The 13,211-nt window shown below is 53.1% G+C and overlaps 6 protein-coding genes across 6 annotated transcripts; 3 read left to right on the top strand and 3 right to left on the bottom strand.

Annotated features, from left to right (window-relative positions):
• Positions 1–164: 164 nt before the first annotated feature.
• Positions 165–836, bottom strand: Z519_00112 (uncharacterized protein; the record flags this gene model as incomplete). Its single annotated transcript, XM_016757871.1, has 1 exon — positions 165–836. One exon carries the CDS (start codon positions 834–836, stop codon positions 165–167), a length of 672 nt encoding a protein of 223 aa, XP_016625120.1.
• Positions 837–2,770: 1,934 nt separating this feature from the next.
• On the top strand, positions 2,771–4,120 carry Z519_00111 (uncharacterized protein; the record flags this gene model as incomplete). The annotated part of the gene is made up of 3 exons (XM_016757870.1): positions 2,771–3,198; positions 3,334–3,886; positions 3,944–4,120. The coding sequence occupies 3 exons, from the start codon at positions 2,771–2,773 to the stop codon at positions 4,118–4,120; spliced, it is 1,158 nt and encodes a 385-aa protein (XP_016625119.1).
• A 240-nt stretch (positions 4,121–4,360) lies between these two features.
• On the bottom strand, positions 4,361–6,073 carry Z519_00110 (uncharacterized protein; the record flags this gene model as incomplete). The annotated part of the gene is made up of 1 exon (XM_016757869.1): positions 4,361–6,073. One exon carries the CDS (start codon positions 6,071–6,073, stop codon positions 4,361–4,363), a length of 1,713 nt encoding a protein of 570 aa, XP_016625118.1.
• Positions 6,074–6,803: 730 nt separating this feature from the next.
• Z519_00109 (uncharacterized protein) lies at positions 6,804–7,950 on the top strand (the record flags this gene model as incomplete). Its single annotated transcript, XM_016757868.1, has 2 exons — positions 6,804–6,929; positions 7,048–7,950. 2 exons carry the CDS (start codon positions 6,804–6,806, stop codon positions 7,948–7,950), a joined length of 1,029 nt encoding a protein of 342 aa, XP_016625117.1.
• Positions 7,951–8,165: 215 nt separating this feature from the next.
• Positions 8,166–9,606, bottom strand: Z519_00108 (uncharacterized protein; the record flags this gene model as incomplete). The annotated part of the gene is made up of 6 exons (XM_016757867.1): positions 8,166–8,816; positions 8,866–8,932; positions 8,979–9,048; positions 9,102–9,139; positions 9,189–9,220; positions 9,436–9,606. The coding sequence occupies 6 exons, from the start codon at positions 9,604–9,606 to the stop codon at positions 8,166–8,168; spliced, it is 1,029 nt and encodes a 342-aa protein (XP_016625116.1).
• Positions 9,607–10,368: 762 nt separating this feature from the next.
• Z519_00107 (uncharacterized protein) lies at positions 10,369–11,777 on the top strand (the record flags this gene model as incomplete). Its single annotated transcript, XM_016757866.1, has 2 exons — positions 10,369–10,465; positions 11,344–11,777. 2 exons carry the CDS (start codon positions 10,369–10,371, stop codon positions 11,775–11,777), a joined length of 531 nt encoding a protein of 176 aa, XP_016625115.1.
• Between the last annotated feature and the right edge of the window lie 1,434 nt (positions 11,778–13,211).

The following is a 13,211-nucleotide window of genomic DNA, read 5'->3' as shown; positions in this document are numbered from 1 at the left end:
ATACCATAAAAATGCTCCCCAGCCTGGTGTCCAAGGAGGATCCCCCGAAGCGCTCGACACTTTATCCATTCCATTGGCGATATTTGATATTGCGGCCACTTGGCCGTGGTTGAGCACATTCGGCTAAGATGGATGCAGGCTCTGTTCTGTGTCAGACTGTGTCCTCAGTTCACCCTGAGTACATCTTCGTTGGGTGGAATGTCTGACATGCCTTCCCCCTTCCTTTGGTCGAGAGCTTCATCTTGATTCTTTCGGGCATCAGGAACCACATTGCCTACGTGGCCCAGCTGGGTTTCGACACTGACACCTCCTTTCAGCGTCTGCAGAACCACGCAATACCTCTCACTCAGTTCGACCAGCTTATCCACCTTGGACTTGTTCTCTTCGTTAACGTCGAGACGCACAATGAGTCTGATCTTTGTGAATCCGACCGGTACAGGGTTGCCCTCCGGATCCCTGATACCCATTGTCCCCCGAAAGTCGAGATCTCCTTCTGCGGTGACTGTTCCATTGTTAATGGGGACCCCCAGGCTCGTGGCCACTGCGCGAACGGTAACACCAAAGCAAGCCACCAGAGATTCCAGCAGCATGTCGCCTGAGCACAATTCACCGGAAACATCAAACCCCTCTCCGCCTGCGGCTCGATGAAGACCCGCCACTTTCCGAGCGGCCGTGCTGGACGAGAGGGAACATGTTAGGCTGGTCGAAGTAGGGTCCAGGGTTCCGCTGGAGGACAAGGTCACAAGGGCGGAGGAAGGGTCGGATCGGTATTTGTCTTTCAGAGGCTTCTGTTTTGAGCGGAGAGTCTCGGCGGCTCTGGTTGCAGCGTCGGACATGATGAGAGGAGGAGCGGGCGGAGGGACAGACGGTCTAACCAGAGTAGACAGATTGAAGGTGACCTCGATCTAGGGTAAGTCTTTTGGTTGACAAGGAAGAGGCCAATACGACAGGCGATGGAGATGGAGATGTTAATATTCCGTCTGCCCAGTTTACCCCTCATCCGGCAATAGTGGAGGCTGTGAAGCTTCCATCGGACCGCTGTGAGGACGTGCCAATAACCAGCAGAGCATCTTGCCCTTGAGTGAACCTGTCCTCTTCGAGGTAGCAAGGGATCTCTCCTCAGAAGCGCTCCGGATCTTTAATTGGTCAACATGATCACTGTGACGCCGAAAAGGACGGCGAGACGGATGGGATATGGAGTGTTTTGGGGGATTTCAAGCTGCCGAGCCTGCGAAGCTGTGGTGCCAAAAAGGGGAGGGTTGGGGAGGGCAAGGGAGGGGTCCTCTATCTTCACGTGCTGATAAGAACCACTGATCACATGGCGAAGCCTTTTGAAACCCTTTACAACCTTGCAGACCTTTCCAATGTGCTCATGTCCAAGTGTCGCCCTCCTTCGAAGCAACTTGTTCCTGGCCAAGTATTGACATGGCCGAGTACATCAATCAATGAGGCACTCCTTTGCTGACATCTCATTATCTCCTTCAGCTCCGTCTCCACCGTCTCTTTCAGCGAACTTGACGTCATGTTCGCAGACTCGATCCCAGGAGCATCGACGTCGCTTCCGGAAATGCAATCGAGTACCCGAGGGGGCCTTTCGTCCTTTGAGACCTCCTAGGTGCCTCCTTCGTGCAAGGGCGAGCCATGTTATCCAACCCCTCCTCTATTAAGCAAGCACGGTTGCAGACGCAGCTAGAAAAGGCCGTGAAGCACACAGCGCGTACAAAAGCCGACATGGGTAGCCGTGTTGTCTGGCCACAAAAGGATGAATTCGTCGGCATTGCGATACTCTTCCCAAGCCTGCGATCGCCCAAGCAGCGGGGATTTCCGGGGCGCCATCAACACGAAAGCCGAGAGGAAATTCTGCCTTCACCTGTTCGCCCTCATCCAGTCAACCTCTTCCTTATTAGTGTTCGTCCGTTCAGTGACTGGTCCGTGATCGAAAGGATGTTTCGATCCCCCATCCTCCGCCCCCGCAGGCTAATAGGGCCTCCGAAGCCCATCCTCACACAGGATGCCGATCCCCTCCCCTGACCCATGATATCTTGGCATTCCTCCGCCTTCAGTGACGGATGGGATGACGTCTAGAATGTCCAATCATGTTTCAGTGCGGGCTGCGCTTAACCTGTCTTGGTGAATTCCTACCTCTCCACTCCTCGCAGGGATGCTATTGCCACTGACGTCGATCTGCATCATCAGCGATCTCTTCAACACAGTATCCTTCTCCTGGTCGGAATTCTCTATGCGCATCTCCCAATTCCTATGATGAAGCTGACCACGACCGTTAGTCTTTCCCCTCCCCCTCCCGGTTCAATGTAGGTCGTCCGAGCAGTGATCCACGAACTACCTAGCGCCGAGAGGATCCAGGGGATACCTGTGACCAATCAACAGCCGCGGCGTGAATGGAAAACAGACGGGCTTCTTGCGCATGAGATGGTAAGTAACACCCCTGCAGCGCGACGTAGTACCCATCATGGCCAATTTTGCGACTTTTTCTATCGGCCACTACATGCTAGCTTCCCGAACCACAGTGATGGACCTGTCATCTGATGGGCACATGGGGTGTTAAGTGTGCATTCAGAGGTGTGATACGAAGTCGATAAGTGGCTCGAGTCATATATAGGAGACCAACGAATTCGCAGATTTCATCTGGAGCCCTGTTTGCTTTCCCCCCTTACATAACCTTCGGCCCCATGTGCTCCTCCAGCCTCATCCTAGAAGGCAGCCCCAGAATTCAGACAAAGGCACGAGTTCAAGACCCGGTCCGACCACCATGGAAAATCTCGAAAAACAAAATGACCATCCCTTCCACTTCCCCCACATGCGCGCCGCCCACGGCTCCTCGTCCTCAGAACACGCCTCGGACGAAGTCACATTCGCGCACCGCGAGCACGAGCATGAGCAAAATGCACGGAGCATGGACCCGAACCCCAGCGCGCCGTACCCGTACCACCAGGAGCACGGCCCGCCCATCGACAACGCGCTGAAGTACGCCGAGGCCGAGGAGGACTACCAGCACCACAAGAACCTGCTGTGGAGCCGCATCAGACACCATCTGCGCGACCCCTTTGCCGAGTTCATGGGCACCTTCATCATGATCCTGTTTGGCAACGGGAGCGTGGCGCAGGTCACCTTGAGCGCGAATCCCAAGTTGCCCAAGAGCAGTCAGCACAAGGGCGAGTATCAGTCCATTTCTTGGGGGTGAGTGCTTTTTCCCATCCCTCCCTCCTTTTAATTTCCCAAGATCCTCGTTTTCGTTCTTGTGCAACAGGCAAGAAAAATGCACGAAAGTCTTCAACAAGGGTGGCTGATATCTGGATTTTTTCGGCGGAACAGTTGGGGCATTGGCGTGATGCTTGGCGTATACGTCGCAGGCTGTGCTGGAGGACATTTGAACCCCGCTATCACGTTTGTCAACTGCCTGTATCGCAAGTTTCCCTGGTACAAGTTCCCGCTCTACGCCTGCGCGCAAGTGCTGGGCTGTTTTTGCGGCGCGGCCGTCATCTACGGCAACTACAAATCCGCCATCGACGCGTACGAGGGCGGCGCTTCGATTCGCACTGTCCCAGGGTTCTCGGACCATGCCACCGCGGGCGTCTTCTGCACCTACCCACAGCCATTTTTGACCAAGACAGGCCAGGTGTTTTCCGAGATCATCTCTAGCTCGGTGTTGGTATTCGTCATCTTTGCGCTGAAGGATGATGCGAATCTGGGAGCGGGCATTATGGTCCCCCTGGGGTTGTTCTTCTTGATCTTTGGTATTGGGGCGACGCTCGGTTGGGAGACCGGATATGCCATTAACTTGGCTCGAGATTTTGGGCCCAGGCTGTTCACGTATTTTGTCGGCTATGGGCATGAAGTATGGAGTGCCGGAGGGTATTACTTCTGGGTATGTCCGGGTCCATCTCGGGCTTCTTTGCCACTTTGCTGACGGCGAAATCACCAGGTTCCCATGATATGCCCTTTCATCGGATGCACTTTCGGCGGCTTCTTGTATGACACTCTGATTTACACGGGCGAGTCGCCGATGAATACTCCATGGATGGGTATCAAGCGGCTTGTCCATCCCACGCGCAAGGGGATTATGGAGGCCATTACTGGAAAGCCAGCCAAGGAGGTCTGAAGACCCGGCATAATGATCGGATGGGGTGGATGATCGGTCTTGCCCCAAGCAGGTTGACCTGGATTTTAAAGATTTTGCGACGAGCACATGTGTTCTGAGCTCGAGACAGTTACGATTCGGCGGCTCCCTTTGTTCTGCGATGGAGGCGTTTCTTTGGAGGCTCTCAAAAAGTTGCCTTGATAAACTTTGATCTCAGTCCCCGGGTTAAATTATGATCCATGCCACTATGCAGATTGATCTTTAGGTTCTCTGCCTCTTCTTCTGCGGGCCACCCTCTTCTTCCTCGTCACTTAATTCCGCGTAAATGGTCTTTGGCTGTGTGTTTTTCCATGCTTTCGTGAACATAGGATCCTTCTCTGCCTTGTCGGCGTATTTGAGAAGCGCAGCTCTCGGGTCTTCTTCTCTCATTGTGCTCAGAGGGATTCGTTCCTTGATATGCCGCTCGTCAGGTTGACTCTTGGCAAATGGCGTAGTGGCCGGGATGTGAGGTCTCCGCGGATCACGGGACTTTCCTGACGCGGTGAGTCCGATGGTCGGGTGTCTCGAGGCAAAAGTGCTGCCCTGAATGGCTTCACCGGCTGTTCCTGGGTTGATGATTGCGTCGCTCGATACCCCTTGAGACATGTCTGTGGTGAGAGTTGGATCATCATCTATGTGGCGACGCTTTGGTGGCTTAGACATGACCATTACCGCGCCTTTCGTGGATATTTTGGGATCGAAGAGGACATGTGTTTCGGCGTTTGCACTGCCGGTGATGATTTGGTTGAGTTTGTCATGCCAGAGGACGCTGATCAGGGCCGATCCGGGGGTGATGGGAGTGACGAGTTCGGGTTTCAGCGTTGCTGGATTGAGGATGTACAGGTCGCCGGTCTCAGAACCCGTGATGATGGAGGACGAATTTGGAGCGAACAAGATGTTCGAAGTTGGGTATTGACTCGATGTCGAGGTGTGGGTTGCAGAGTTGACGGGCTGTTTGAATTTGCGTGTGTCCCACAGTTTGATGGTGTCATCGCCACCCCTTGTGACAACCAGTCGCCCATCAGCGCTGATGTCGATACCGCTTGTCCAAGTGTTGCTACTATGTGCCTGGACGATTTCACCACTTGGCCTGTGGTAAGGCCCGTCTCCTCCCCACATAAGAAGAGAACCATCCAGCGCAGCAGCAATGAGGAGGCTATTTCCGCCTTCGACTTGACTGCCCCATGCGACAGCAGTCATCCGACTTCGCCCGGCTGACCCTGCGAGCTTAGATTTGTGGACGATGACGTCCTTTTGTTTGTTCCGCACATTGACGTCCCAAATACGCAGGGTACTGTCTGTTCCAGCGGTTACACAGAGGTCGTAGGCATAAGGGTGCCACGTGCCACTAGTGATTTCGCTGATATGTCCCTTGGTCATGTTCATGTCGCGGAGATACATGTCGCCCTTGACGAATTCAGTCAGCGTTTCCCCATCGCGGGACAGTATTCTAGCTTGAGGGGTGGCGGAGACCACCAGAACTTGGCTTGGGGAATTCGGGTTGAACTTGGCGACGTGCACTGGATGAGTCTCAGAAGCCGCTGAGCCCTTTGTGGATGTAGGATCGACAGATTTGAAGGCTCGTAGAGTGTTGGGCGCCATGGAAGCAAAATCATATAGTTTGATTGTGCAGTCGGTTGAGCCGGTGATCATCCGGGATCCGGACGGGTCCAACGAGACTGTGGTGACGGCACGATCGTGAGTCTTGAACACGATCTCGTGGGAAGCAGGATATTCGTCTTCCTCCTCCGAGTCATCATCAGAGTCGTCGTCCGAGTCACTGTCACCTTTGGAGCGGCGTGAAGCCTTTCTCTCGGCCTCTGGCAGACGAGTGACTTTCCTCCTTGCCGTCTCCATCTGTGCTTCGATGTCAAGTTCACCCCCTGAGGCTCCAAATGAGGCCGGGAGATAATCTTTGAGTGAATCATCATCCATTTCAAGGCCTTTGAAACGCTGTCTCCGTACAATGGCGCTGCCTTTGTGAAATACAAGACGCTGCTGCCTTGATATGCCGGGTTGAGGGTGGCAAGCCTTGAACCCGTCAGGCTCGCAATGACGACCGACCGCGGTCGATTTTAGAGGAGTTTCAACAGTACAACACCTCTGGAGAGAAGGAATTCACATCAGCACCCAAAATGCGATATGAATGGTCTCAGATTTGACATATACCTCGACAGAAGAGATGCTTTCTGAGTCGTAAAATTTAGGAGGCAAACTCCGCACTTCTACCCTTTATGATCCGAAGTACCACCACATCTATTACGGAGAAGTATATACTCTTTATATGCACATTACCTTTCTGGGTCCTTTCGCTTTTCTCTCTTTTGGTCTCTTATACCTCCTCGGTACCGACTTGACCATGATAGAACATTCCTGTTGCAAATGCCGCCCACACAATAGAGAAAAGAAGCCAGCAGACTCCTCAGTTCCTCTACAAGGCACGCACGCCAGGTCAGTCGGAGATACAACAGCATGATCCGGCTCGTATGGAGATGTCCTCGGCTCTGGCGCCGATCACCTCCAGTGGAGAAGTCCACATTTATATCCCACCTGCCCACCGTTTTGAGGAGGTGAAGTCCTTCGCAATCGTCAGCACCGATCCATTCCTCCTGTTTGCGACTGACGAAGCCCTCGAGTGAACATTCTAACATAGCACGTCTCAAAGATGGACGCCCATAATGCTGTCATCCTCGAAGCCAGCAAATTCCACCCAACCGCCATTTCAGAAGAAACTAAAGCGTTCAATCAACAACTAATGAATATTATGGCACACGGGCCCAAATGGTATGAGGTGAGTTGCCGCACCAGGGAAGATCTCATGTCCAACCTCTATTCTCTCCCGCTCTGCCCAGCGCTCCCTCTTAGTCCAAGACCAATACCAACCACAACAATCCCTCTCTACACAACAGGTCGGCGCTAAACGCTACCGCGAAATGCGCGCTGCCGGGGAAACACCCCTTCCCAAGGCGGTTTATCTCGACTCAGCTGAGGACTTTATTATTCCTAGCCGCGACGCTGGCCGCACCATTCCCTGTCGCATTCTTCGCCCTCAGAACGGAAAATCCATCAAATCGGTATTTCTCCACATCCACGGCGGCGGCTGGGTTCTTCAAGATGAAAGATCCCAGGATCCTGCCTTGCAGGAAATTGCGGACACCACGGGCGTTCTATGTATATCTGTAGGGTATCGTCTCGCGCCCGAGGATCCATACCCAGCGGGACCCCACGACTGTTTCGATGCCGCAGAATGGTTGATTGACAACGCCGAGTCCCATTTCGGTGCGCCTTTAGGTTTCGTGGGCGGAGAATCGGCCGGAGGGCATTTGAGCATGCTCGTAACGCTTCATCTGTTGCAGCACCACCACCCGACCTACTCGGATTTCCGCTTCAAGGGGCTCCTGTTACACTTCGGGTGTTACTCGATGATATGGACCCCGCAAGTGTACAACTTTCAACGACCCGAGATACTGGTCCTGGACCGGGACCTGATGGACCACTACATTGACGTCTTCCTCCCCGGCAAGACCCACGAGGAGAAGAGGCATCCGTCAATATCCCCGCTGTACGCCGATTTGGAGCCGCTGAGGGACAAATTACCGCCCGCCCTCTTTACCTGTGGGACTGAGGATTGTCTTCTCGACGATACCATGTTCATGAGCATGAAGTGGCTTATGGCCGGTGCCGAGTCGGTGGTTAAGATTGTGCCCGGGGCGCCGCACGGGTACATCATGTTTCCCAAAAGCGCAAAGGGGAGTGGTGCCGAGGAGGGAATGAAGGCAGTTGAAGATTTCGTGCTGTCGAAGCTAGCTTAGATAAAGACACGCTTGTCAATTAGGACCCAGGTGGGCGAGCAGGAGAGCCTCTGGTTTGGCACAGAGACACTGAGTCTTAATTTCAATCTCATCCGAGGAATGCCTTATCCTTTTCATGCCTTCCCCTGCAGCCTTCACAAGGTCGGCTCTTCAGTTCCACTAATCATAGGATGTACTGTTACAGAATAGCCAATGTTGGACCTCGACCCTCGTCTTTACTCAATCATGTCGATGTCATCTCCAGCCGTAGGCTGAGCTTCTTGCGCCGCTGGAGCAGTGTGGGAGGTGTCATCGTGGGCATTAGCAGTCCCCCAATAGTCATCCATTTCGGCATCGAGCTCCTCCGCGGTCTTACGAGGCCTGCCATTCACCAATCTGTGTCCTTCTCCATCTCTACCGGCGCGTTCCCTCCGCTCACCCGGTCTCCGCCCTCCGCGATGACTAGAACTTCGGCTGTCACGCTGGCCTGGGACATAGCGATCAATATTCTCGGGAGGGGGTTTGGTGGTGTCACTCCTTCGGTCCCTCGGACCTCCCCGCCGTGGCGCGCGTCGGTTCCTTCGCTCTTCATCCAGCTCCTCCATCGGACTTTCACTTCGTCGTCGGCTACGGCTCCCTGGAGCCTCGATTCTGTCAAAAAGGCTTTTGGGGTTCTCCACGCGGTCAAAAGGGTTGTCTCGTCTGGGGAGCGGAAGTAGTGTGAGATGAATTGGCTGTCCTTTTGCGTTGGCACCATCGAACTCGCGGATGGCAGCTCTTGCATCGGCAACATGGGCGTATGTGACAAAAGCGATCCCTTCGGATCGGCCAGCGCGGTCGTAGCGTAGTCGGGCTTCCTTCACAGGCGCAATGCGTTGGAAGAGGTCCTATAGCTGTCAAAATTGGGAGTCCCTGTGGGAAGTTGAATCGGCCTACCCAAATGTCCTCCTCGGTCAGGTCGTAATGCAAGTTGTCAACTCTGAGCTTGGCTGGAGGAGGTTTTCTGACTGATCAGACTAGTCGAATCATTCGTGAAGGCTTGGACTTACCTGTCGCGTTCTGGCGAGCGATCTTCATCGCGACGGTAATTGCCTTCTCTTGGTCGATCGTAGCGGCGGCCTGCTCCCACCATCAATCGCTTCTTCAATGTGTTCGTTTGCAAAAGTACATACTGTCTGGTTCGTCATCGTATCGGTCGTGGACCCAGTCACTGTCAATGCTTTAGTCCCGTCTCTTCACTGCTCGTGCATCATCCATACTTGTCCAAATTCGCGCGATCATCTCTCGCAGACTGTGGAGGAGGAAGATCTAGGTTAGCTGTCTGTCAAATTGTCCCTGGCCTGAAGCGCGTCGAATTGTCGGAGCAACACAAGGGAGGTGTTTCGAGATGATGCGGCGATCAATCGTACTGGCGGGACAGGCGGGTGCTAGAGGAGAGGAGAGGATGTTCGGACCTAAACGTGGGAGTTAGATTGAGGGCAGCTAGGAAGATGGGGTGATGCCTACCTTTCTGACGCCATCGCGAGGATAATTGTATTCTCTACGGCGCTGCGGTGGCGGGGCTCTACGAGAGCGGTTTTCTGCTCTCTGGGTGGTGGTCAACATGGAGTCAATTGTACGATCAGGGTAAAGACGGACCTGCCGTTCAGCGATGGTTTCGTCGAGGCTGCGATCCATGGTGGAAAGGAGACCAGGTGGACAAGAGGAGGCGCAGAAAGCCGAGCAAGGGAGAAGGCGACCAGCAGATGCAGTATGTAAAATGCCACGATATGTTGGGTACTAAGTAATGTTCTCGTGGCGCGTTGATACACTACCAGTACTAACCTGATGAATGGAGTCGGGCAAAATTGAAAGCCTGCAAAAGCCTCGTCGGGTGAGATCAAATGCGAGACGGTCTCGCCGTCACTGGAACATCATCGGCCGGAAAATCATTTCGCCGATACATCTCCTTGGCGATGGTATTATGATACTCCAGTTCGAAGTACTTGGCAACATTCATCCTTCTTTACTACTTACCTAGACACACCAAAGGCAGACAAGATACAAGGCATAGGACCTATAATCTTGCAGTCACAAAGATTGCCAACTGCATTCAGAACCATTCTTTCGTGGCTGACAAGATTCCACCCTTACTCAGGCCCACTCACTCTGACGAGGAACTGCTTGTACAAGTACTGTGCACCTTCATAGGCTGACACGAGACCAATGTGTTTCCTCTCGGCGACTACCATAAGCGGTCGGCGACATAGCCAGACGTACGCTTCGCTAAAGTCTCTGGAAACCATGTCGCGCTGTATCTGACCTGCAATCACTACCTCATTCATTGTCGATGCCGTGGCCGACTGACAAGCCCTTAAGCTAAACTGCCTCTGTCCCCTCGCACTTTTAGTCCACAGGAAGTTGTGACTTTGGATCACCCTACTATGCGGAGAGGCGCACATGACTGATCGAGAACCTAGGCTATGGATCATTTCGACTGAGGTTTACAGCCTAGCTTGTGGCTTTTGGGCTAAAACCAGTCAAACCAGTTCTGCCAGTACGTGGTAAAGCGGCTCTTGCATTTGCAGACACTCGCTGCCGTGCTCTCATTATAAATAGGACTCAGCATGGACACATGATTCAATGCGGCTCTCGCACGCCTTTACCACCAACCCAGACAGCCTCAGTCTTGGCAACGCAATCAACACATCCCCGTCGGCTCCCCGACTTTGCTGAAGGCTCTCGAAATTGTCCCACAGCTTGACAGTTCTATGGCCCCCCAGACTGACCAGATGCTGTGCAGGAACCACTGATGTCGCTCCAAGGGAGGCCACAGCGTATTGCGATCCTCTCCCTAGGTATAACCTAGATGCTTGGTCCCACCCTTTGCTGAGGATTTACTGAGCATGGTCCAGATGGAGGCGAAATTCAGGAATGCTCTTCATTGTCTATCCTGGTAAAGTTAACGGACAGAGTTAGTGAAATCAGGACCGCCGTGTACTCCCGTGTGAATACTTCGATCTGTCTGGGAGCACCCGAACCGGAGGGTCGGTTCGATTCTGAGTAAGCTACTTTGCTGATCCTGCTTGCGTACCGTACCATCGCGATTCTCCTTGGGCGTTTGCGTCTGTCGGCATCCCAGCCTCGGAAGCCTACGACAAAGTTGCGGCTAATGCCTTCACGTCAAAACCATATCGCCTCAATCCGGTCTCTACGTCAGGCAAATACTAGGCTACGAAACTGAAAGACGCGGCTAAAATCTAACTCCGGGAGAATGCTATTGTCGACCACGATGATTTCGCTCTCTGCAGGAACTCGACTTCGATCAAGACAGTGGGCTTGCTGTCACCAAAGTTGATACACGTCATGGACCAGCACTGTCTCGGACATACGGAAATGGCGAGGCATACAAAAATTGTCGGATCTAGTGAATAGTACGCCCTACATCCGCAGCGACGACCTTTTTCAAACCCATTGAATGCGGTCGAGACAGAGTCGAGTTCATAGATTCCGGTTTTGGGCACATTGGGCACAACAATCCATGTGACCATCTCCTGCATGAAGCGAGGAAAGTGTTTCTCGAGGCCGAGATTGGCTGCAGCGTCAGCATTGGCACCGGCCTTACCGGTGCGATCGGCGTCGAGGGCCTCACGAGCCCCACCGATATACTGAAGGCACTTAAGGAGATGGCCAACCAGATGGAAGCTGTACATACCCGACTGGCTCAAGGGTATGCGCGGAACCCCTACTGGCGGTTCAATGAGGATGTCACTGTGGGCGAACTAAATATGGACGACGACAAAAAGATCAAAAAGATTGCTGCCCATACTGGAGTCTCCTTGAATCATCAAGTGTCAAGCTCCAAATAAAGGATTGTGCTGATCAATTGCTTTAGTTGAGGCGCTGTGAGCCTGTCATTCACAGTCCTACTCCAGTCAGGGAACCAATACGTGGTGAGACCTGACCCCCTCAAAAATGACCACATGGCTATCAAGTTATGTGGACTCTCAAGTAACTAACAGGGCCACAGGAATTATGCAATTCTCATCAATGACTCGTCACGCCCTGTGCCAATATATGATGATAAAGATGTTTTGTTGGGTGATGCAACAAAACTTCTTGATGCCCTCTCGAACAGTCTCCTCGAAGGACACCTAGATCTCGTTCCGGACCACTACCCTAATCCGCTGGAATGTCTGCAAAAGAGCCAGAGTTCAAAGACTGGCTTAACGACTACACGAGGCCTTCGGACATACCCTGGCTTCGAGGCGACATGGGCTGCGGTAAGTCAGTGGCAGCAAAGAATGTCATTGGCCAAGTCAATCGTGTCCCCTGAGCGCATTCGTCTTTGTATTTCTCCTGTGATGGCAAAGATGAGCGCAAAAGAACAGTCTCAGCTATGAGAGAGCCTCTGACTTCTGAATTATTAGAGGCTGACAGGTCAGTCCTAGCTGATTTTGGGAAAATGGATCACAAGCTAGATGCTATGGGCTTACTGTTGACCGCTACCGACGCATGTTGTGTATTCCAGTATCTTTTCAGCAACCACACTCCTCGATCGCCGACCTTATGTCGTCGTTGACGGTGTAGACGAGATGGCCGAGGAGGACCGAAAGCTGCTGCTAGGGACCTTGCAGAAACTATGCAAGCCATCAACCCTGGACGCTGACAATACTGCTAATAGCTTCATCTCAACGGTCGCAGCCACGAACAGACCATGGACAAGATTCAAGGAAATCGAAACGTTCTGGACTCCATCACCGATTCAGCAAAAATTAGAAGAGCTCCAGACACTCCCACGTGACCTGTTACCCCTTCCAGTGTTATTACTGTTGCTCAAAGCGGCTGATCCGCATGAGACTTCCCTCGGCGTCCCCGAATGGCTTGTCTGCGCTGCTCGGCCTCTGGCCGTGAGCGAAAGAACTGGCAAGGCTGGGGGAATCGCACGTGATGTCTATCTGCCAAGCCTGCGCATGCTGCACAACGACGTAGAAGGTGCATGCGAGCATTACTGTATATCTCCTGCGCCATACCGAGTACAACGAGGACAAGTCCCTCGGTCGTCTTTTCTCCATCTTCCTCCTTTTTTTCAAAGAGAGATAGAGCCGTGATGGCTCTAGCATTGCCCATACTTTCACATCCTTTATCATTCTCATGGACACGCTGATGTCCTTAGATGAAGCGCCGTCGCTCCCGTCCTGCCTACTGGCTACGTCGACTTCCGACAGCATCTGCGTCATTTTTCCGGCCGTTCCTAGACTCGTCTGCGCACAAAGACTTGGTTGATCCGACAGGCGCGCCCC

This window comes from Cladophialophora bantiana (genome assembly GCF_000835475.1).
Source record: "Cladophialophora bantiana CBS 173.52 unplaced genomic scaffold supercont1.1, whole genome shotgun sequence".
Lineage (NCBI taxonomy): Eukaryota > Fungi > Ascomycota > Eurotiomycetes > Chaetothyriales > Herpotrichiellaceae > Cladophialophora > Cladophialophora bantiana.
The sequence above is the reverse complement of the archived record's forward strand: the minus strand, read 5'-3'. Positions and strand labels throughout refer to the sequence as shown.